At 36.3% G+C, this 22324-nt stretch overlaps 1 protein-coding gene and 3 long non-coding RNA genes across 4 annotated transcripts; 1 reads left to right on the top strand and 3 right to left on the bottom strand.

The window, feature by feature from the left end:
• Window positions 1–1947: 1947 nt before the first annotated feature.
• LOC130998665 (uncharacterized) lies at window positions 1948–20624 on the bottom strand. The gene is made up of 4 exons (XM_057924079.1): window positions 19430–20624; window positions 19251–19358; window positions 2039–2084; window positions 1948–1954 (listed from the first exon to the last, which is right to left on the bottom strand). Exons 1-4 carry the CDS (start codon window positions 20490–20492, stop codon window positions 1948–1950), a joined length of 1224 nt encoding a protein of 407 aa, XP_057780062.1. The 5' UTR covers window positions 20493–20624.
• LOC130999056 (uncharacterized) lies at window positions 5468–8329 on the bottom strand. Its single transcript, XR_009093397.1, has 3 exons — window positions 8102–8329; window positions 6256–6334; window positions 5468–5668 (listed from the first exon to the last, which is right to left on the bottom strand). It is a non-coding gene; the product is annotated as an uncharacterized LOC130999056 (long non-coding RNA).
• On the top strand, window positions 7267–8024 carry LOC130999057 (uncharacterized). The gene is made up of 2 exons (XR_009093398.1): window positions 7267–7394; window positions 7502–8024. It is a non-coding gene; the product is annotated as an uncharacterized LOC130999057 (long non-coding RNA).
• LOC130999054 (uncharacterized) lies at window positions 15098–17948 on the bottom strand. Its single transcript, XR_009093396.1, has 3 exons — window positions 17733–17948; window positions 15886–15964; window positions 15098–15298 (listed from the first exon to the last, which is right to left on the bottom strand). It is a non-coding gene; the product is annotated as an uncharacterized LOC130999054 (long non-coding RNA).
• Window positions 20625–22324: the final 1700 nt, after the last annotated feature.

Here is a 22324-nt window from a genome sequence, read left to right as displayed (position 1 = left end):
GCAAGGATTCAAGATGTCATCAATCCATGAAACACATTGATGGCAAGTATCATTACATTCGGTCAGTGGTCAAGCATGGTGATGTTGCATTACTACATATTGCGGGAGTTGAAAATCTTGCTGATCCCTTCACGAAGAGTCTTCCTGGTGCGGTGTTCAACAAGCATGTTGAAGACCTTGGAGTTCGTGACCTCCCGATACTAAACTAAACTTTAGTATAAGTGGGAGAATTTGTAATAGAGATTTACAAGCGAGTGGATAGCTAGAGGATATTATCAGTTTATTAGTCACGTTGTATACTAAAAGTTTGCTTTAGTATAAGTGGGAGAATTGAAGGGTTATATACTTAAAGCAACGCTTTTATGCTTGTATATATTGATACCTTATTCACTACTATTTTCCTATCTGAATTATTGTTATTGCATAATCCTATTATAGTCCAATTTATCTCATACTATAGATTATATGGTGTGTTGTAGATCACAGAAGATCATATAATTGGAAAAAGTTGAGATATAAATTGAGTTCACAATCGAGGCAACTATGGACGAGTTGCTGGTTTAGATTGTAGCATAAATGGATAAATAGTTTGTCTTGGCTATTTATTTATGCTAGTACCTTCGTGTATTGAACAGGATCACAGTGAGATGAATTCTTATATTCTGACTAATTAAGAATCAAGATCTCGGTGACTTAAATAATTTAACCTTAATTGAATTAATCGGTGTAAATAATTAATTGATTATTACTTTGATTTATCAAGGGTGAGAACTCTTCAAGATACTCGATACTTTGGGTGATAACAATTATTATTTGATATGCGATTATATTGCAATAAGGATCCGTTCCTGCTGATAACAGGATGATAATATCCTCTTGAGGAACTTAATAAGTTTATCGTATTAAACCCTGCAGGTGGAATTAGTTCCGATACGATAATAAGTTTAAGTGGTAGCACTCGAGATGTCGTTTATAATTAAACGACTAATTAATTAATTAATTGATCGTCAGAGGAATTAATTAATTAATGGATATTCGATATCTTAAACACGGAGATTAATTAAGTCTAATACTAGCCCCGACTCACCTAAAGAATAAAGAGGTAATTCAGTATTAATTTTCTAGTGGAATAAATTAATACTAGTGTCTCGATTTATATTCTGGGCTGAATAAGAAAAATCGAGCACTGGGAGGCCAAACTTTATTCGAGCTAGTAGATCCCCGATTGGCCCAAATTAAGGCTTAAATCTCAAGTGGACAAACAATTCATTATCTCTAGATTCTTTCTCATTAATAATTGCTATTATTATTATCTTTTGCTATTTTAATTAAAAGTAAAATGGCAAACATAATAATTGCTATTATTATTATCTTTTGCTATTTTAATCAAAAGTAAAATGGCAAACATAATAATTGCTATTATTCTTATCTTTTGCTATTTTAATCAAAAGTAAAATGGCAAACATAATAATTGCTATTATTCTTATCTTTTACTATTTTTAATCAAAAGTAAAAGATAAGAATAATATGTGATATCATTCTTAAGAATGAACAATCACGTAGCAATTAGACATAATTTTGAGAAAGAGAGAAATTGAGAAAGAAAGAGATTGAGAGTGTTTGTTCATTGGAGTTGAGATAGGATTCGAAGATCGTTGCCATCCAACGTCGAATCTTGCCGTGGGAACAATTCGGAAGATCAACTCTGGAGTCGATCACTTCTCGTTTCGCAGGTATACTTCTTTTACTACCTTGTAGGATTATGGTTTTTGTATGTACTTGTTAGATATCCGAAATGGATCGTGGGCACACGAACCGTATATCAAAATATGGTTCCTACAATCATGGCATCACCACGAATATAAGGATTGTATGAGTTCAAAGGTGACTGCCCATATCCAAAATTGGGAGTATGATATACACATGGCATGCTCCCATTTGTAATTGTCACAACCTGCCAGAAAAGAAGCACATATTTTTAATATCTTTAACCCAAATTTCCAAGGATCTTGACATAAACAAATTTGAACAAGAATACCTCCCCCTCCTTCTCCTCCGCCTCTTTTTCATCAATGATACGGAATCTAGAGTCACACATGTTTAGTTAGTAAAAGGAAGTATATAAGAGAAAGTTGCTTTTCATTTGAAAACTAATCTAAAACACAAATGATTCATGAAACTAACTTTATACAAACATAACACCATGCACGTTTCAGTTGTAGAATGTTAGGGATCAGAACATATACACCAAAAAACGTACCCATTATCTTCAAGATCCTTGAGATCTGCCGCCTTCAAGACATGTCGGCCTCCTCGTACTTGTCAAAATAACCATAATCAATAATATGGGATCTGCACTCACAAATCCATCATGTAATTCAGTCAAGTGAATCAAGAGAAAGCTAGAAGAATGGTAGCATAGTACCAATAGATTGGCTTTCCATGGGGCAGCGCAACGGTGCTCTCAACATAACAAAAAACATCGATTATTCCCATGAAATAATTATGAATACCAAGTTCCTTGCACTCTTTCTTACCCCAATCATAAGCTACTAGTCGTCGTTTGACATCCTTCAGTGGGCCAGCTGATCCATGAACAAACACGAATTGACCGTATATCGTAATATCTATTCCATGAATCCAACCACCAAGAGAGACATAAAACACTCTATCCCAGCCGTCTCTCCATATCCAAAGCTCAAAATAAAAATCAGGTTTAATCGTTTCACGATTAGTTTTTCGAGGCCGACATAAAACAACACCTAACGAATCTGCTTCATAAAACTTGACAGGCTCAAGATGCAGGCCACGAGTATTTGGTGGTGAAGGCAACAAATAGAACCTTTCCTCACTACAGTCGTAACACATGAAGTTCGCGGTCGCGGTCAGTAGGCCAATAAAACTTATCTCTAGCATATATAATTATAGGAATCAAACCGGAGAGGCAGCAACTACTATATTGAGGAGTCGGAATCTGCTTCCAAGAATCAGTTCGTAACGAATACAAGTCATAAGTCCGGTGCTTCACCGAATGCTGTCCAATTCCTAAACAGTGGTCACGTTGCCAAACTCTTAGGATTCTGTAATCATCAGATTTAGAATCATAGCCAACACAACTACCAATAATTGAGGTAAAACTCAGACTTAGAGTCCCATAAGGAGTTTCCTTGGGAGGAAGGATCTGAAACTGTTTGGTTGTGGGGTTGCAAAGATAAATACGACCAATAGGATCGGCGATTGACAACAAACCCCCGCTGCAACTGCTAAAACCAAACCCACCCAATGGATTCAAAAAAGGAAGGTCTAACCTATATTCAGGGATTTCAGATAAATCTTGGGGAGAAAGAGCACTTAAATAACACGTACCACCTTTTCCATGGTTGCGTTTCACAACAAGCCGTGTCTCGCCGGAATTCTTCATCGTCGATCCAAAATTGAAAGGGAATGAAGATGAACCCTAATATGCTTTCTTTCGTGTTTGAAAGAAGAAAGGGAATGAACCCTAATTCTTATGCCCGACCCTCTACTTTATACTTACCATTTTCTTTTTTATATATATTATTCAGATTTTTTCTGACTTTTAATTAATCTTTGGCCTATTTAAATATAACCTAGTACAGTGACTACAGTCTAGACTTTTAAAATCCTAAAATTATTGTATTAAATGATGACTATATATGAATTTTATTATATTGATGATTATTGAAGTATCTGAGCATGCATAACAGAAGATGAGTCGTTGCATGCAACAACTCTCCATCACAGTTATGACTCTGCTCAGAGATTTTACACGATAAAGAAAATGATTCTCTCTCTACAAAATACAGCTTAGCTTATCTAATAATGATTTAATATTATTTGTTCAAAATGAAATTGCATTAAATTATTTGTTTTACAATCCTTAAATTTAATTGGTTATACATATTTAATAATAATAATAATTAATTATTATTATTATTATTATTATACAATACTCATTAAATTTAATATTATACTCATTAAGTTAATAAAATTTTTATTATATACTATTTTAAATCGAATATTAATATTTAAATTAATATTATTTTTGTATATCTGTATCTATATAATCTATAAAAGAGGAGTTTTCTCCCTCCATTTTTTCTCTCTTTTCTTCTATTAATTTTTTTCACTATTTTTCTCTTTTTTATTAATAATTTTTTATTTTTTTCTAAACATCGTAAAAATTGGTTATAATATACAAATATTTTTTTCTCTTTGCTAAAATTTTACAATTTTTTAATTTATATTTGTGTATGAAAATATCTATTTATTAATTTATTATTATGTGGAATAATCTATATAATAATAATAATATGTATATTAATTTTAACTATCAAATAATTAAAATGACATGGTCGTGAGGATCTAGGCTCCGAATACCAAATGTTATGTTTTTTGTATATTTTCTGGAATAATGTAAAAAAAACTTAAATTGCAATGGAACAGTTTGTGAATAGGAAAGAGATTGGGAGGGAGGAGGTAGAGGAAAGAGAGAGAGAGAAAGTTTTGAAGCTAATTTGTTAGCTTCACCTTAAATACAATAGTGGTCCCCAAGCTAACCGCTCTTATTGATGGCTTCTCCCCAAGTCGAGCCAAAGAAGATGGGTGGAAATGGAAAGCTGATAGCAGTGGAATTTTCTCTTGTAAGTCAGCCTATAAGGTGTTAGAGAATAAAGCCAATCTGAAAATCTCGACTCATGAAGCTATTAAGCACATTTGGAGCAGGTCAGTGCCGACTAAAGCTTTGGCATTATGCTGGAAACTTCTTCTCAATAAAATCCCGACTCGTCATAATCTCTCGAAAAGAGGTGTGCCTCTACAATCTGATAGTGATAGATGTCCTCTCTGTTTGGTGGAGTGTGAGACTGTCGATCATCTCTTTTTCTCGTGTCATGTTGCTTATAAAATCTGGGTGAGTTGTTATAGTTGGTTCGAGCTCACTTATGTTGGTCATGTGAACCCAATCAGTCATTTTGAGCACCACATGGGTATTGTTAGAAAGAGGAAACAGGTTGAGATGTGGAAGGCTTTATGGATCTGTGTAGTGTGGAATATTTGAAAGTACGAGAAGATTTTTAAGAATGCAACCAACAATTAAGTGATGATGAGGTGGAGTTTATAAAGGTTAGGTTTTGGTTTTGGATTTCTAATCTCTCCCCTAGCTTTTCCTGATATAGTGTGAGTGATTGGATTTGCAATCATTCTATTTGTTTTGAGTTGTAGTTTTGGACGCAGCCTGTTGATGGCAGTCTGTTGATCTTTGTATTTTCGCTTTGGGTTGCATTGTCACATCCCACTATCCCAATGACGGGTTAACAGGGGTTATGACTTGGGGTGAACAATAAGAAATGGAAATGGACAATTACTTAACATTAAAGTATATGAAAATGTCACTTATAGATAAAAAGCTAGGATCATATATGATCATTTGGATACTTATAAAACATACACATAAAAGAGAACTGATTAAGGTGGTTTACCCAATAACACGTGTCACAATTTCATAACATAAAGTTATCCTAATCAAAGTGTTTTGCAGCGGAAAACGTGTGAGATATACATATGAAGATGTATACTCAAGGTTACATTTCTTGAAATGTCAAAGGAACACCCGCTCAACATCATTCCATTCCATCAACTGCTCAACCTGCACATTTAGAAATACATGCAGGGCTGAGTATAAAAATACTCAGTGGGCATAGCCGAAAATACAACATGCATACATATATAAATTGAACTGCCATAACAGTAACACACAGGGGTTTTCTTAAATGACCTGCGCTTACTAAAATATTTCTTTCATTTTCATAAAGTCGATCGGCCGATCATTTTCCTTCATATGATCCATATCTGTTCCTTTCTGTCACGCGCCGGGAAGGAGGCCTCCTTACCACGGACGCCAAGACCGGTCGCAAGCGACTCGCGGTCTCCATAAGTGTACACGTTAACCCTAGCTAGCGACCTTTGTCTAGCATAGGATCCCAATTGGATTTCCTTTAAAGTTGGCGAACCAACACAGATAGGATACATATAAAAACATAAACATTTTGGCAGTCAATCATTTCATAAATATTTCATTTTCATAACATTTTCATTTTCATAAAGGGCATTAAACATATAAGCATTTCATAAGAACTGAATAAATAGTCAAAACATATCATGCATATATATTCGCATATGAGGCCTACGTCACGCAGGGGATCTCTATATACGTAATAATAAAATAATGCCCACCTGGATAGGCAAAGCCTGAAGATCATAATCACATAACCTGTCTTGGGAAAGCAGTGCTAATCCCCTTGGTCCACAAAGCCTACAAGAAATTCTATTCTTAATAGGTCTCCTTGAATCTAATCTTAAGTCATGGTGTAGTGCTTAACATTCTATGATTCACTTAGCCGGGTTTTTAATGAATAAATAATTAAAAACATTTCTCTTGAGTTAAGAACACCAACAATATTCTTACTCATCTTTCTTTAATAATTGGAATTATAAATAAAACCAATTGAATCATAAATACTTTTTATTTCATGATGCAAATGAAATGTCATGTCATGCTTAGCATATGATAAGTAATTACTTAAAATATGCACTTAATAATAATTTAATATTATTATAAAAATTATCCTTTAAATAAATTAATCAAACTAATAATAGTTCAATTAATTAAAAATAAGAAAGCCTAATTTAATTAATTGAAGGCAATCCAAAGTCTTTAAAAATAATTAATCAAACTAATTAATAGTCTAATTAAATAAAATAGGGAAGCCATTTAAATAGATGAAATAGAGCTCATGCTTAAATAAATAATAGCCCATATAATTTTAAAAGATGAGGCCCAACTCAATAAAATATGAATGGCCCAGACTGAATAAAATAAATCGGGCCCAGCTAAATAAAATTAAAAATCGACCCAAGTTTTTTTTTTTTTTAAAAAAAAAAATCGCAGCCCAAATCTATTTAAAAATCGAAGCCCATCACTCATAACAATCGGCCCAAATACTCGGCCCAAATTCAAAGCCCAACCCCTAACCAAGCCCTAGCCCACACTCTACCCCCTTTTCTCCCCCCCTTCAGCCGCTCACACACACACACGCATAACATATCTCACTCTCTTCCTCTTCACGCCAAACTCAATCGGCGCCCTCTCTCCCTCGGAAATTTCGCCACCGCGAACGCTCCTCCTCCGGCGAGAAACCGACGACCGGTCCTCTCCCTCTACCTACACAACACACGCACCCAGCCGTGGCCGGGCAGCAGCGGCCGCGCCCTCCTTTTCCGGATCCGGCGCCACCACTGCCCTGCCTCTCTTTCTCCTTTGGCCGACAGCAGCAGCCGTGGTGCTTCTGCCGCCGCGTCGCCACCGGAAATAGGTAAGTTTCTCCCCCTTTTCTCTCTGTCCTCCCCTTTCTCTCTCTTTTTTTTTTATTTGAAAACTGAAATCCTAAACTCTCTCCTCTCCTCTCTTGTTTTCTGGCAGAACAGGGACTGAGCGCCGCCTGCCGCCGCGCCGTTGCCGGCCGTGAGCAGCCGCCTCCTGTTCCTACCCGACACCTACAATGACCAGCCGCCCCCATCAAACTCCCAGCGACAAACGACGAGGTTGCTGCCGACAGCAACAACCAGCCGCACCGCCGTGGAAGCTCGCCGGGGAGCAGCGACAGCCGCTGACGACACTCGGTTCTCCCTCCTCAGATCGACGGCAGCAAGGCCGCCGGCCGTCACCCCTCTTCGGTCTCCAGCGAGCAAAACAGACGGCCACCACCGCCGTCCGCCGACTCCTTCTCCACTCTTCACCGTGGCTAGGCAGCAACGGCAGAGCCGCAGCGCCTAGCCTCCCTCTCGACTCCATTTTTCAAAAATACATCAAAATTGGCATGCTTCATATATGTATCTATATGCACATAAATTGTATGTCTGAACACTTGGTGATTTTAAGAAATTGTTGTTCTTTATGAATGTGTATACATATGCACCGAAATGATGAGATGAAAGTATGTGAAGGTTTGATGTGTTACAATTGCAGTGTCATAACTGAATGAGCAAGTATAAAATAGATAGAGAGATTCAAAGATGAAACCTCTGGTTTGAGTTGCTGAAATCTGAGTTTTGTGGCAATTTGATCCATTCGCAATATGGCTGAGCTCTGTACTTGGATTTCTTTGGGTTTGTTGAGGGAGAAATGAGATTGATCGAAAATGCTAAGTGAGGGAAAAGATAGATCCTTTATTGAAGTGAAATGACTTTGTAGAGAAAGGTATGGTGATGAATGAGGTGTATGGTATGATTGCAGAAAATGGTATGATTGAAAGGTATGGTGGTGAATGAGGTGTCTCAACAAAAGTTATAAAGTTGTGGCATATGGTGGCTGATGGAGTAGGTGGGTGTAGGAGTAGATGGAAGTAATAAAATAAAATAAAATAAAAATCTTCCAGGTTGTACTATGAAAACTGTAATAATCGTTCAGTGTTCGTTAAATAAAATAGTTCGTGTAAATGATCGATGCTCAATTAAATAAATATGTAATGCATATAAATTTAATAACTAAATTTACAAATGTTTTTGTAAATCATTTGTGTTGGAATTAAAAATAAATTCTTTTTCTCATTCCGGCGTGAATCATCTTAAATCTAAGTTCAAAATAAATTCTAAATTTAACTCAGGGAAACGGGGTATTACATCCCTCCCTCCTTATAAAAATTCCGTCCTCGGAATTGCATATCCGATATTCTATCTTGTGATACTAGTCATTCGTTTCATTCATCTTTTTTTTTTTTTTTTTTTTTTTTTTTTTGGCCTTTTCCATCCTGTGATGGTTCCACTACATGACGAGAACAATATTATTGCCTCGTAAAACTTGAATCTTGCGATCAAGTATCTGGACTGATTTCTCATCACAACTTAGGTCCTGGCTAGGACTACTTTATCTGGCTTAATCAAATGCTTTGGATTAAACACATACTTTCTTAACTGGGAGACATGAAACACATTGTGCACGTCTCCAATACTGGGTGGCAATGCCAACCTATAGGCTACAGGGCTTATCTTATCTAGGATCTCAAAAGGTCCTATATAACGGGATCGTAACTTGCTCCTCTTTCCAAAACGTATAACTCCCTTTGAGGGAGAGACTTTGAGGAAAACTCGATCCCCAACATTAAATTCTAATTCCGATCGGCGTTTATCGGCGTAAGACTTTTGTCTATCTTGAGTTTCTTTGATTCTTTGCTTGATGTGGTCGACTTTCTCAATCATCTGTTGGACTAGTTCAGGACCTAACAACATTCTTTCACCCACTTCATCTTAGTAAAGTGGTGAACTACCTTAATTGTTTCCTTCGTCTTAAGTCGCCTTCTCAGATTTGACTATGGAATTCTAACATCAAACTTTTCTCATCATCTTGGTAACTTTCACTTAAAGATTAATGGCACTCCTTCTGCCATGTAAACTCATTTTCTCATTTCCAAATGATTATTTAATGGGTTTCTAAGTTTCGATTGTGGTGGTGTTCCAACTTTATTCTTGCTGTAGCTTCTGGCACTTTAGCCAAAGCATTCACTCTCTTAGCTTGAGCCTACTAGCCTTGGGTTTGGGTTATACCTTAAGTTTAGTTCTAGTGCTTTCCTTCCATTTCCTTTTTCTTTACCTCCATCTTGAGGTGGTGTACATATCTTGTTTGTGCGTGAACTTTTTACTTCTCCATTTGTTGTAGTGACTCGGTAGTGAGAGTCTCGTTCATTGCTTGTTCCTTCATAATATCTCCCTAGTTTATTAGGGAATTGAAAATCTCATGCCGCGATTCATTTACGAACTCCTTTACGCATTTCTCATTATTCATTTATAAATGACTTAAATAAGCATTTTAAACTCCATTAAAAAGGAATTGATTTAAAACATTTTAATCCTTTTAAAATCCATACTCATAAAGCCTTAACTCATGCTCTATCTCATATTCTATCTCTTTACTCATCTCTATATAACTCTCCACTCATCTCAAATCCTTAAGTTCAAGGATAAGTTTCAAGAAGATCATGGTACTAAGTCTCGATTTATCTCTCATATAAGGCTCGTCCAATCTCATTCAACACATAGACAACACAATCACATAAGGCACATAAGAAAACACAATCAAACATTATCAAAACATGCTCTGTTTTTACACTGACTCAACTTCAAAATCTAACCTGTTCTTACTCCGACGACACCTCCTGGACTCGAGACTCATACCAAAAGAAAGGTCTTCGAGTCTATTTTCATATATAAAAAAAAGTAGAGTCAAAAACTCCAAGTATTGTAGGAGACATGACTGTTTTACTACAGTCTACCATATTCGGCAGTTTTGAGCAATCGAAAACTTGGATTTTTGAAAAATAGTAAATGTTGTCAAACTGGGCTCAAATTTTGTGTATATTTAGCTAACACAATAAGGTTAATACCATAAAATTTTGGAAAGCTAGATCACACAGGAAGCTACTGAAATGAATGACTCTTTCCCCTGCTCTCTGAAACTCTCGGTAGTAATATGCAGTTTCGGTTTTGTATTTTATAAAAATAGTAAATGAAGTCCAAATGACTTGAAATTTTACCGATGTTCTCAAGACTCATGTAGAGACTTGGTATTAAAATTTCAAAGCTTTTTGACATTGAAAAACCGTCGATCACAGTAGGTCAGTAGGCCTACGAAATTCACCAAAATCTCATCTCAAACTCTTAAAATACTCAACTCAACATTCCTTCAAGGAAACTCATTAAAGCTCATTTTAAACACATATAACACTCACAAACATTCAAGCACAATATAATGCTCATCATATTCAGATCTTGATTCTCTTCTTACATCATAACCTCAAATCTCTTAGTAAAACGTTTCAATGAACGCATCATTAAAATTCTCTTTTCATTTTCATGCACAAAATTACTCAATTATTCAAACATGATCTCATTCATCATATAAATCATTATACACATATAGATTCCCTTTTATCATGTACTAAACTCTAATGAAACTTCATGTATCATCATAAAACTCTTAATAAAACATGACAAACTTTCACATAATGGTCATAAAGCAACTAGACCTCATTTCATCAATCATCGACTTCTCAAAATATGAAAACTCAAAAACTCATACAAACTAAACTAAGTCAAAAATTTTCTTAGCCAACAAAAGACTTACTCAAATATAATTATACACTAATATCATGCTCAAATACATATATCTTAAGCCAAAATCACTTTAATAACACATAGGCAAAAAGTCCTAATTTTTATTAAACTAAACTCTTTTGAAAATATCACTAATCATGTATAACCTATTGATCAAATCATAGATCTAACATCCTAGGTTACCAATTAGCACAAATCAACATCATAAAACAAGATCACATATAGATACACATGTATGTCATCTTCTTCCTCAAACTAACACTTTTCATTTTTCACCTCTCAACCTCAAGCTTCAATCTCATCCATCATTAATCATCTAGATCATCTCATAAACTCAAATCCATCATCAATACATCAATTGATTCATAGGATCTCAACATCCCAATTTTAGGTAAACTAACCTAATAGAAAAATCTATATCTCATGGCTAATCATCAAGATATTCATATATATTAACTCAATAATCATCAATCATCATATAAATCATCGACTCACAATTTCCCAATTTTTTTGTAAACTAAACTCAATCGACTTTCACATCTCAAAGCATATACTTTCACAACACACATCAATCATCAACAAACACCACATAGATCTCATTTTTTCCCCCAAATCAAGGAAAGAAAAAGAAAATTTTTGAAGGGTAAAGACCCATTTTTTTTTGAAAATTTTAAGAACAAGGGAGAGGTGATTTTCTTTCTTCATACAACATCATTCAAGCAAGATTTATGGAATACATGACCACTTACCCAAATTTCTCACCAAAACTCACATTTTCTCACTCTAGCTTGGAAGCCTTTCTTCAATGATTCTCTTGAATATAAGTAGCTAGGATGTGTTTATGGAAGATTTTAGAGTGGATTGAGGTGTTTTGTAAAGTTTTTTTTTTTTTTTTTTTTTTTTTTTTTTTTTTTTTTGGAAGCTTCGAAGGTCTCTTCAGTGGAGGAAAATGGAGGAAAGTGAGAGAAAGAGGGAGAGAGGTGTTGGTCGAAAATGATGAGTGAGTAGTGAGAGATGATTTTGCAAGATTGTAAATGATCTTGTGATCTTTAAAGAGGATTTTGTAATCTTAAGGAAATATTGGCAATTAATGCCTTGATCTCTCTCTCTCTAATCTCTACACTCTCTCAATAATCTCTACACTTGGCAAATTGTGGTATTTAGTCACATGGTAGGGAAATTAAAGTAATAGTGTGAGAAGGGTGATCAAAAATAAATCACAAAAACTATGGAAATGTACTAATTAATAAAATACCAATACATAATTATTCATGTGACCACATAAAATAATTATAGCACTAATATTAGTGCACTCACTCAATTATAATATTCCTCATCATAGGAAAAATGATTTGAAAATATTTTGTTTGGAAAAATTTTCATAAACCGGCATTCTTTGATTTCTCGGTAAAAATAAACTGCACTTGCTTTGAAAACTTAATTAAAATTCCAAGTGCTAAAGTCATCAAATAAAAATCATAATAACTTGCTCACAATGACATACGTAACAAAACTCACATAATCAATCAGTCACGTAATTTCACATAATATCACGTCAAAGCAGTCGGCAAACACAGACAAACTAGACGTCTCTCCGACCGATTTTTTTTTTTTTTTAATCAAGGTTTTTCACTCTTTCTTTCTCGACTCTATTTCCAACTTATTATTCCTATTTTCTTAATAGGACAGTCAATCTCTCTGACATCTCAGTATTCTCAATAGTGTTAAGACACTATCTCACAACATAGGGAAAAGTACGGGGTGTTACATGTACTATCAAATTTAGATAAAATTCATGACTTCATGCATAATTTAAAATTCATGTGGCTCATATAAATACACTTAACTCACCAATTAAAACTTATGCACCACATTTATAAAAATTTCCTTTAACTAAGCACATTAAAACACATATATAATGATTAAATCACATCAGATAAATCAAACCAGTTTTTATTATAAATGGATGCCGAATCCTAATTATTAATAATTAAGCCCTTAATCAGGGATTAAAAGTCGGGGTATGACATACTATCCACTTTAAAAGAAATTTCGTCACGAAATTTGTACCACAGAAAATAATTCTGGGTACTTCTCATTCATGCTAGAATCGAGTTCCCACATCGCCTTTTCTTGATCATAGTGCTTCCAAAGAACTATTACTAAGGGTATCGACTTATTCCTTAGTACTTTAACTTTCCAATCTAGAATAGATTCGGGTCTCTCCTCATATCAATTGGATTCTCAATTCCAATTTATATACACGAGATTTACTTGAGAATAAGTTCCCTCGTTCTTTTGTGGCGGTTCATTACTCCTACCTCATTCCTAGGGCTCATCTATGGGGTATCCTAGTTTTCAAAGACCAAAATGGTCATCAACCCATTTCTTGTTACCTATCACATGCATAACACTTTCCTATGAATCTATCTTAAAACTATCATAGATCAATTAACTTTAAGTCCTCGTACTCGAACACTATATTACGGCCTTAGCTTGAACTCTGAATTTCTATCATAATGAGTGGTCGATATCATTTATAGGACAAAGACTAATCTCAACTAATTACAATGAGACACAATTATACGAAGCCATAGTTTGGGTAGTATACTACGTCGGTAGACTAACATTTCTTGGTCATATCAAACAAGAGGATCTATTATGACAACTCACGAGTTGCAAGGCTCAAACTCAACACAACATCAAAGCAAGGTGTTGTAGAAATTGTTCAAGAGAATCAAAAGAATGACCAGAGGGTATGAAATGATTAACTACTAGGTCGAACAAAATGACCTCGAGTAAGAACCCATCTGGCTTTTCAACCGAAAGTTGAAACACATGGGTTTTCAACCCACAAGACGTCTACTGAGATTTGGATCATGTGGACTGGCCAGGTCCAACATCATCACCTCCCAGTCACCCGAGAAACATCGTCCCGAACTTGAAGAGCCATGAACATATTATACGTAACAAAACATAAGCTCATTATGACAACTAAACTTATCTTAAGGTTCTCTATCCTATTGATCTCAAACCCCAAACCTCTTTTAAGACATATACACACAGACATACGTACACAGGCAAAACACACTATTCTTAAAATCTATCGTGTAGCAAAAGTCGATTCGATATTCCGTCGCACTTGAACATTTGAACGTAGAGACTATGGTTCAACCTTTGATGCAACGTTTACCTTGAATTCGTCGCGTATCGTCATTCTCTGTTTTTCCTTTACCTCGTACATATATTTTCATTCCTCTTTGTAGTTCAAAAGAACCATCATTTTCTTAAGGGAGCTGAGACGTTCTAAGTTCTCTTTCATTCTTCTAAATTATTACCTTAAGAATCTAGATTGTAGAGATATCCTACTAATCTAGTAGTCTATGTTCTTTTGAAATTGTGATCATGCATCTTATAGCAATCTATGTTCTCTGGGAAAACATGTCACTTTTCTATCATTCATCTGATCATAACATCATAGACTGCGAAAATATGCCATGAAAGGCAAAACATTCAACATTTCATCATAACATGCTCTTCACATAAACATATTCATGAAGCATTTTAGAACATTAACATCTTTAAAACGTTGAAACTGCAGTTACCTTCTTTCCTTGATTGAGCACGATGCAATGGAGTGTTGAGCGGTGCCATATGAACCCGTGTAAGTCTAAAGAATCAAACTAGACTCGACTCTTTAGAATAAGGTTTCTAGGGCCAGAGCGAACGAACCGCTCTGATACCACTCTGTCACATCCCACTATCCCAATGACGGGTTAACAGGGGTTATGACTTGGGGTGAACAATAAGAAATGGAAATGGACAATTACTTAACATTAAAGTATATGAAAATGTCACTTATAGATAAAAAGCTAGGATCATATATGATCATTTGGATACTTATAAAACATACACATAAAAGAGAACTGATTAAGGTGGTTTACCCAATAACACGTGTCACAATTTCATAACATAAAGTTATCCTAATCAAAGTGTTTTGCAGCGGAAAACGTGTGAGATATACATATGAAGATGTATACTCAAGGTTACATTTCTTGAAATGTCAAAGGAACACCCGCTCAACATCATTCCATTCCATCAACTGCTCAACCTGCACATTTAGAAATACATGCAGGGCTGAGTATAAAAATACTCAGTGGGCATAGCCGAAAATACAACATGCATACATATATAAATTGAACTGCCATAACAGTAACACACAGGGGTTTTCTTAAATGACCTGCGCTTACTAAAATATTTCTTTCATTTTCATAAAGTCGATCGGCCGATCATTTTCCTTCATATGATCCATATCTGTTCCTTTCTGTCACGCGCCGGGAAGGAGGCCTCCTTACCACGGACGCCAAGACCGGTCGCAAGCGACTCGCGGTCTCCATAAGTGTACACGTTAACCCTAGCTAGCGACCTTTGTCTAGCATAGGATCCCAATTGGATTTCCTTTAAAGTTGGCGAACCAACACAGATAGGATACATATAAAAACATAAACATTTTGGCAGTCAATCATTTCATAAATATTTCATTTTCATAACATTTTCATTTTCATAAAGGGCATTAAACATATAAGCATTTCATAAGAACTGAATAAATAGTCAAAACATATCATGCATATATATTCGCATATGAGGCCTACGTCACGCAGGGGATCTCTATATACGTAATAATAAAATAATGCCCACCTGGATAGGCAAAGCCTGAAGATCATAATCACATAACCTGTCTTGGGAAAGCAGTGCTAATCCCCTTGGTCCACAAAGCCTACAAGAAATTCTATTCTTAATAGGTCTCCTTGAATCTAATCTTAAGTCATGGTGTAGTGCTTAACATTCTATGATTCACTTAGCCGGGTTTTTAATGAATAAATAATTTAAAACATTTCTCTTGAGTTAAGAACACCAACAATATTCTTACTCATCTTTCTTTAATAATTGGAATTATAAATAAAACCAATTGAATCATAAATACTTTTTATTTCATGATGCAAATGAAATGTCATGTCATGCTTAGCATATGATAAGTAATTACTTAAAATATGCACTTAATAATAATTTAATATTATTATAAAAATTATCCTTTAAATAAATTAATCAAACTAATAATAGTTCAATTAATTAAAAATAAGAAAGCCTAATTTAATTAATTGAAGGCAATCCAAAGTCTTTAAAAATAATTAATCAAACTAATTAATAGTCTAATTAAATAAAATAGGGAAGCCATTTAAATAGATGAAATAGAGCTCATGCTTAAATAAATAATAGCCCATATAATTTTAAAAGATGAGGCCCAACTCAATAAAATATGAATGGCCCAGACTGAATAAAATAAATCGGGCCCAGCTAAATAAAATTAAAAATCGACCCAAGTTTTTTTTTTTTTAAAAAAAAAAAAATCGCAGCCCAAATCTATTTAAAAATCGAAGCCCATCACTCATAACAATCGGCCCAAATACTCGGCCCAAATTCAAAGCCCAACCCCTAACCAAGCCCTAGCCCACACTCTACCCCCTTTTCTCCCCCCCTTCAGCCGCTCACACACACACACGCATAACATATCTCACTCTCTTCCTCTTCACGCCAAACTCAATCGGCGCCCTCTCTCCCTCGGAAATTTCGCCACCGCGAACGCTCCTCCTCCGGCGAGAAACCGACGACCGGTCCTCTCCCTCTACCTACACAACACACGCACCCAGCCGTGGCCGGGCAGCAGCGGCCGCGCCCTCCTTTTCCGGATCCGGCGCCACCACTGCCCTGCCTCTCTTTCTCCTTTGGCCGACAGCAGCAGCCGTGGTGCTTCTGCCGCCGCGTCGCCACCAGAAATAGGTAAGTTTCTCCCCCTTTTCTCTCTGTCCTCCCCTTTCTCTCTCTTTTTTTTTTATTTGAAAACTGAAATCCTAAACTCTCTCCTCTCCTCTCTTGTTTTCTGGCAGAACAGGGACTGAGCGCCGCCTGCCGCCGCGCCGTTGCCGGCCGTGAGCAGCCGCCTCCTGTTCCTACCCGACACCTACAATGACCAGCCGCCCCCATCAAACTCCCAGCGACAAACGACGAGGTTGCTGCCGACAGCAACAACCAGCCGCACCGCCGTGGAAGCTCGCCGGGGAGCAGCGACAGCCGCTGACGACACTCGGTTCTCCCTCCTCAGATCGACGGCAGCAAGGCCGCCGGCCGTCACCCCTCTTCGGTCTCCAGCGAGCAAAACAGACGGCCACCACCGCCGTCCGCCGACTCCTTCTCCACTCTTCACCGTGGCTAGGCAGCAACGGCAGAGCCGCAGCGCCTAGCCTCCCTCTCGACTCCATTTTTCAAAAATACATCAAAATTGGCATGCTTCATATATGTATCTATATGCACATAAATTGTATGTCTGAACACTTGGTGATTTTAAGAAATTGTTGTTCTTTATGAATGTGTATACATATGCACCGAAATGATGAGATGAAAGTATGTGAAGGTTTGATGTGTTACAATTGCAGTGTCATAACTGAATGAGCAAGTATAAAATAGATAGAGAGATTCAAAGATGAAACCTCTGGTTTGAGTTGCTGAAATCTGAGTTTTGTGGCAATTTGATCCATTCGCAATATGGCTGAGCTCTGTACTTGGATTTCTTTGGGTTTGTTGAGGGAGAAATGAGATTGATCGAAAATGCTAAGTGAGGGAAAAGATAGATCCTTTATTGAAGTGAAATGACTTTGTAGAGAAAGGTATGGTGATGAATGAGGTGTATGGTATGATTGCAGAAAATGGTATGATTGAAAGGTATGGTGGTGAATGAGGTGTCTCAACAAAAGTTATAAAGTTGTGGCATATGGTGGCTGATGGAGTAGGTGGGTGTAGGAGTAGATGGAAGTAATAAAATAAAATAAAATAAAAATCTTCCGGGTTGTACTATGAAAACTGTAATAATCGTTCAGTGTTCGTTAAATAAAATAGTTCGTGTAAATGATCGATGCTCAATTAAATAAATATGTAATGCATATAAATTTAATAACTAAATTTACAAATGTTTTTGTAAATCATTTGTGTTGGAATTAAAAATAAATTCTTTTTCTCATTCCGGCGTGAATCATCTTAAATCTAAGTTCAAAATAAATTCTAAATTTAACTCAGGGAAACGGGGTATTACATGCATCCCTCGTGCGTTTATTTTTTATTGAATTTTTTACTTACAAAAAAAAAATAGTGGTCCCCAAGCAAAAGGGAATACCTTAATTGAAAATAACAAAAGAAAAGTAAAACATGTACTAATATGAAGAACACTTCTCACACTTGTCAACTTAGCTTAACACTTGGAATTAGCCTCCTCTTCTTCAAAATCCCAAAATCATTTTCCCTTCACTTCCAAAGATTGCATTTTTTTATCTTCCTCTCCATCCCTACTATCACCTTCCTTCAACTCCACATTTCCAACTTGAGGGCCTCTAATCTAAAAAGAAAATTGGTGTATAAGAAATGAGTAGAATAAGATGATCTAAAACAGAGAAATTTTCAAAAAATAGATTCTAACCTGAGGAATGGGTGCAGCTATTACTACCTGAAGAAGTAGGAGTATTGTGAGCAGCAGGCCATGTATGGAAAATTAAAGGTGGGTATGATGCCCATGTAAAGGGAAGGGTATAGTCGTGTTGTGGTGCTGGAAAGCCTATCATTGACCCATCATCTAGAAAGCTTATCATTGACCCATCGGCTCCTATCCTCGCACCAGGAATATAACAAGGCGGCTGCACATATCCATAATTGGGAATATAAGGATTGTATTCGTAAATAGGCGACTGCCCATATCCATCATTGGGAGTATGATTTGTAATTCTCCCAACCTGCCACAAAAGAAGCACATATTTTTAATATCTTTAACCCAAATTTCCTAGGATCTTCACATAAACAAATTTGAACAAGAATACCTCCCTCTCCTCCTCCTCCGCCTCTTTTACATCAATGATACGGAATCTAGAGTCACACATGTTTAGTTAGTATATAAGAGAAAGTTGCTTTTCATTTGAAAACTAATCTAAAACACAAATGATTTATGCTACTTAAGAAACTACCCATTATCTTCAAAATCCTTGAGATCTGCCTTCCACTGCAAGATTTCATCGTGATAAGTACTGGCCTCCTCGTCCTTGTCAAAATAACCATAATCAATAATATGGGATCTGCACTCACAAATCCATCATGTTGAGTCAAGTGAATTAAGAGAAAGCTAGAAGAATGGTAGCATACGTACCCATAGATTGGCCTTCCATGGGGCAGTGCAACGTCGCTCTCAACATAACAAAAAAATCGATTCCTATGTCATAATTATGAATACCAAGTTCCTTGCACTCTTTCTTACACCAATCATAAGCTACGAGTCGCTGTTTGACATCAGTCAGCGGGCCAGCTGCTCCACAAACAAACACGAATTGGCCGTATATCGACCCCTCTGTTCCATGAATCCAACCACCAAGAGAGACGTTAAACACTCTATCCCAGCACCTCGCCCCGTCTCTCCATTTCCAAAGCTCAAAATAAGCATCAGGTTGAGCCAAACCAGTTTCAGGATTAACTTTTGGAGACCGATATAAAACAACACCTACAGAATCTTCATCATAAAACTTGACAAGTTGAAGATGCAGGCCACGAGTATTTGGTGGTGAAGGCAACAAATAGAAGCTTTCCTCACGACAGTCGTAACACATAACTTCTTGGTCCAGAGTAGGCCAATAAAACTTATCTCTAGCATATATGATTGTAGGAGTCATAGTGGGTAGGCGGCAATGACATTCAGGAGGCGGAATCGGCTTCCAAGAGTCATCTCGTAACGAATACAAGTCATAAGTCCGGTGCTTCCCCGAAGGCTGTCCAATTCCTAATCTGTGCTCACGTTCCCAAACTCTTAGGACTCTGTAATCATCAGATTCAGAATCATAGCCAACACAACTACCAACAATTCTGGTCTCACTCAGACTTAGAATCCCATCAGGAGTTTCAGGAGTTTCCTCCTTGGGAGGAAGGATCTGAAACTGTTTGGTTGTGGGGTTGCAAAGATAGATATGACCAGCAAAACTAGTCATTGACAACAAACCCCCACTGCAACTGTGACTGGCAGTCAGATCCCATGGATTCCAAAAAGGAAGGTCTACCCTATATTCAGGGATTTCAGATAAATCTTGGGGAGAAAGAGCACTTAAATAACACGTACCACCTTTTCCATGGTTGCGTTTCACAACAAGCCGTGTCTCGCCGGAATTCTTCATCGTCGATCCAAAATTGATGGCTTTCCAAGAAGAAGAGGAAGAAAGCGTCATAAACTTCCTTTCGTGTTTGAAAGAGACGAGATAAATTGTGGTGTCTGCATCTGCATCAATCAAACATCAAATGTTGGTGGCTTATTTCTTTCTTCATTTCTTGGCAACAAAAAAAGCAATGTTGTTGTTATTATTCATGGTGCATGCATATACGTATACTTTTAAGGGGTGTTTGATTTCGTGGATGAGAGAATAAAAAGGGTGCATGATTAAATAATTCATTCAATTTTGAGGTGATAAATATAATTATTTAAAAAATAATAATAATAAAATGGATGATTAGATGCGAGTCTATCCAATTTGACGTAATCGTATTATCAGTCATGAGGATCAATTATGCAAATTAACCAAACATTTGATTAAAATGAATTATTTTATCAATTATACCTTATCGCTCAAATTCAACGCCTTAAAGAAGAACGAACTTGATCTTAAGTCTTAACTTGGCAAGTTATATATATATGTTTCAATTTGCAGTTTCAATTTAGAAGACATTGTTCTCCGGGCTCGATTCGACAACCGTCCAAGCAATTATTTTCTATTATCACGCATTTTTTTTAACTTTATATATTTAAAATCATGATTTCATCCATTTAAATTCATTTATATATATTATTCAACGAGGGTCATGCTCGAAAAAATTTGAGATTAATTTATCCATCGTGTCATGCATATATGATATATTCTCTCTCGGTTTACAATATCGTTGTCACTTTTGTGGACGACACGAAATTAAAAAAAAAATGATGAATAATAGTGAATATTGCAATAATTAAAATTAAAATTTTATTATTTTTGTTAATAAAATTTGTGAATCATACTCTTATAAATGGAATGTGACAAGAATATTATAGAGAGATTAAAATGACACAAGTGATATTAATATTAGTATTTGATATTGCATAACGAGTTCTTCGAAGTTAACATGAATAATTTTAAAACCACCAACTAAAAGTCATGTTTTATTCCTTATATAAATATTACTCATTCCGTCCATCAATTCTTGACCTATTTTATTATTTTCGTCGGTTCTTTCTTGACTCATTTGTGGTGTTTAACGAAACCAACACCTAAACTATAAGACATAAAGTGTAGACTATACCTAGTAACGTCGATCGGAAAGAGTAATAATCGGAGAATTGAACACGAGAGCAAAGTGTAGCTGTTGTATTTAAGAGCAAATGATAGCGTGAAAATAATACACGAGCACGAAGCCTATTTATAGATTACAATTGAGGGTAAAAAGGTAAAATCGATGCTAGTGCATGCGTTTGACATGATTGAAGGGTATATCAGGAATTTCAACTTCACGCGGGAAAATCCTCCGCGTCTTTGGCGATCCTTCTGAAAGAGGCGATCTCTCTGGCACGGATGACTTCCCTGGAGTGGAGGACTTCTCTGATGTGGATGACTTCTCTGGCATGGAGGACTTCTCTGACGAAGATGACTCCTCTGGCGAAGGATGACTTCTCTGGCATGGAGGACTTCTCTGACGAAGATGACTCCTCTGGCGAAGGATGACTCCTCTGGTGATGGTGATTTCTCTGCTGATGGTGACTTCTCTGCTGATGGTGACTTTTCTGCTGGGGGTGACTTCTCTGGTAAGTGTATCTCTTCTGCCATATTCGTCCCGCTCGCGGGGTCGATTCCGCTGATTTATACTCTTTCCCTACTCGGCACATATTACTCCTCATCAACCACTCCCCCCTCTGGTCTGGTTGAACCGGGTATTCTTCGTGTTCAACCATTGTAGTATTGTTAAAGCTGGTACTATGATGTTTTCCCTGATCCCTGCAAGTCATGAAGATATAAACATTCTAATATTTTACGAA

Source organism: Salvia miltiorrhiza, chromosome 8 (genome assembly GCF_028751815.1).
Source record: "Salvia miltiorrhiza cultivar Shanhuang (shh) chromosome 8, IMPLAD_Smil_shh, whole genome shotgun sequence".
NCBI lineage: Eukaryota > Viridiplantae > Streptophyta > Magnoliopsida > Lamiales > Lamiaceae > Salvia > Salvia miltiorrhiza.
This window is presented reverse-complemented; position numbering and strand designations above follow the sequence as displayed.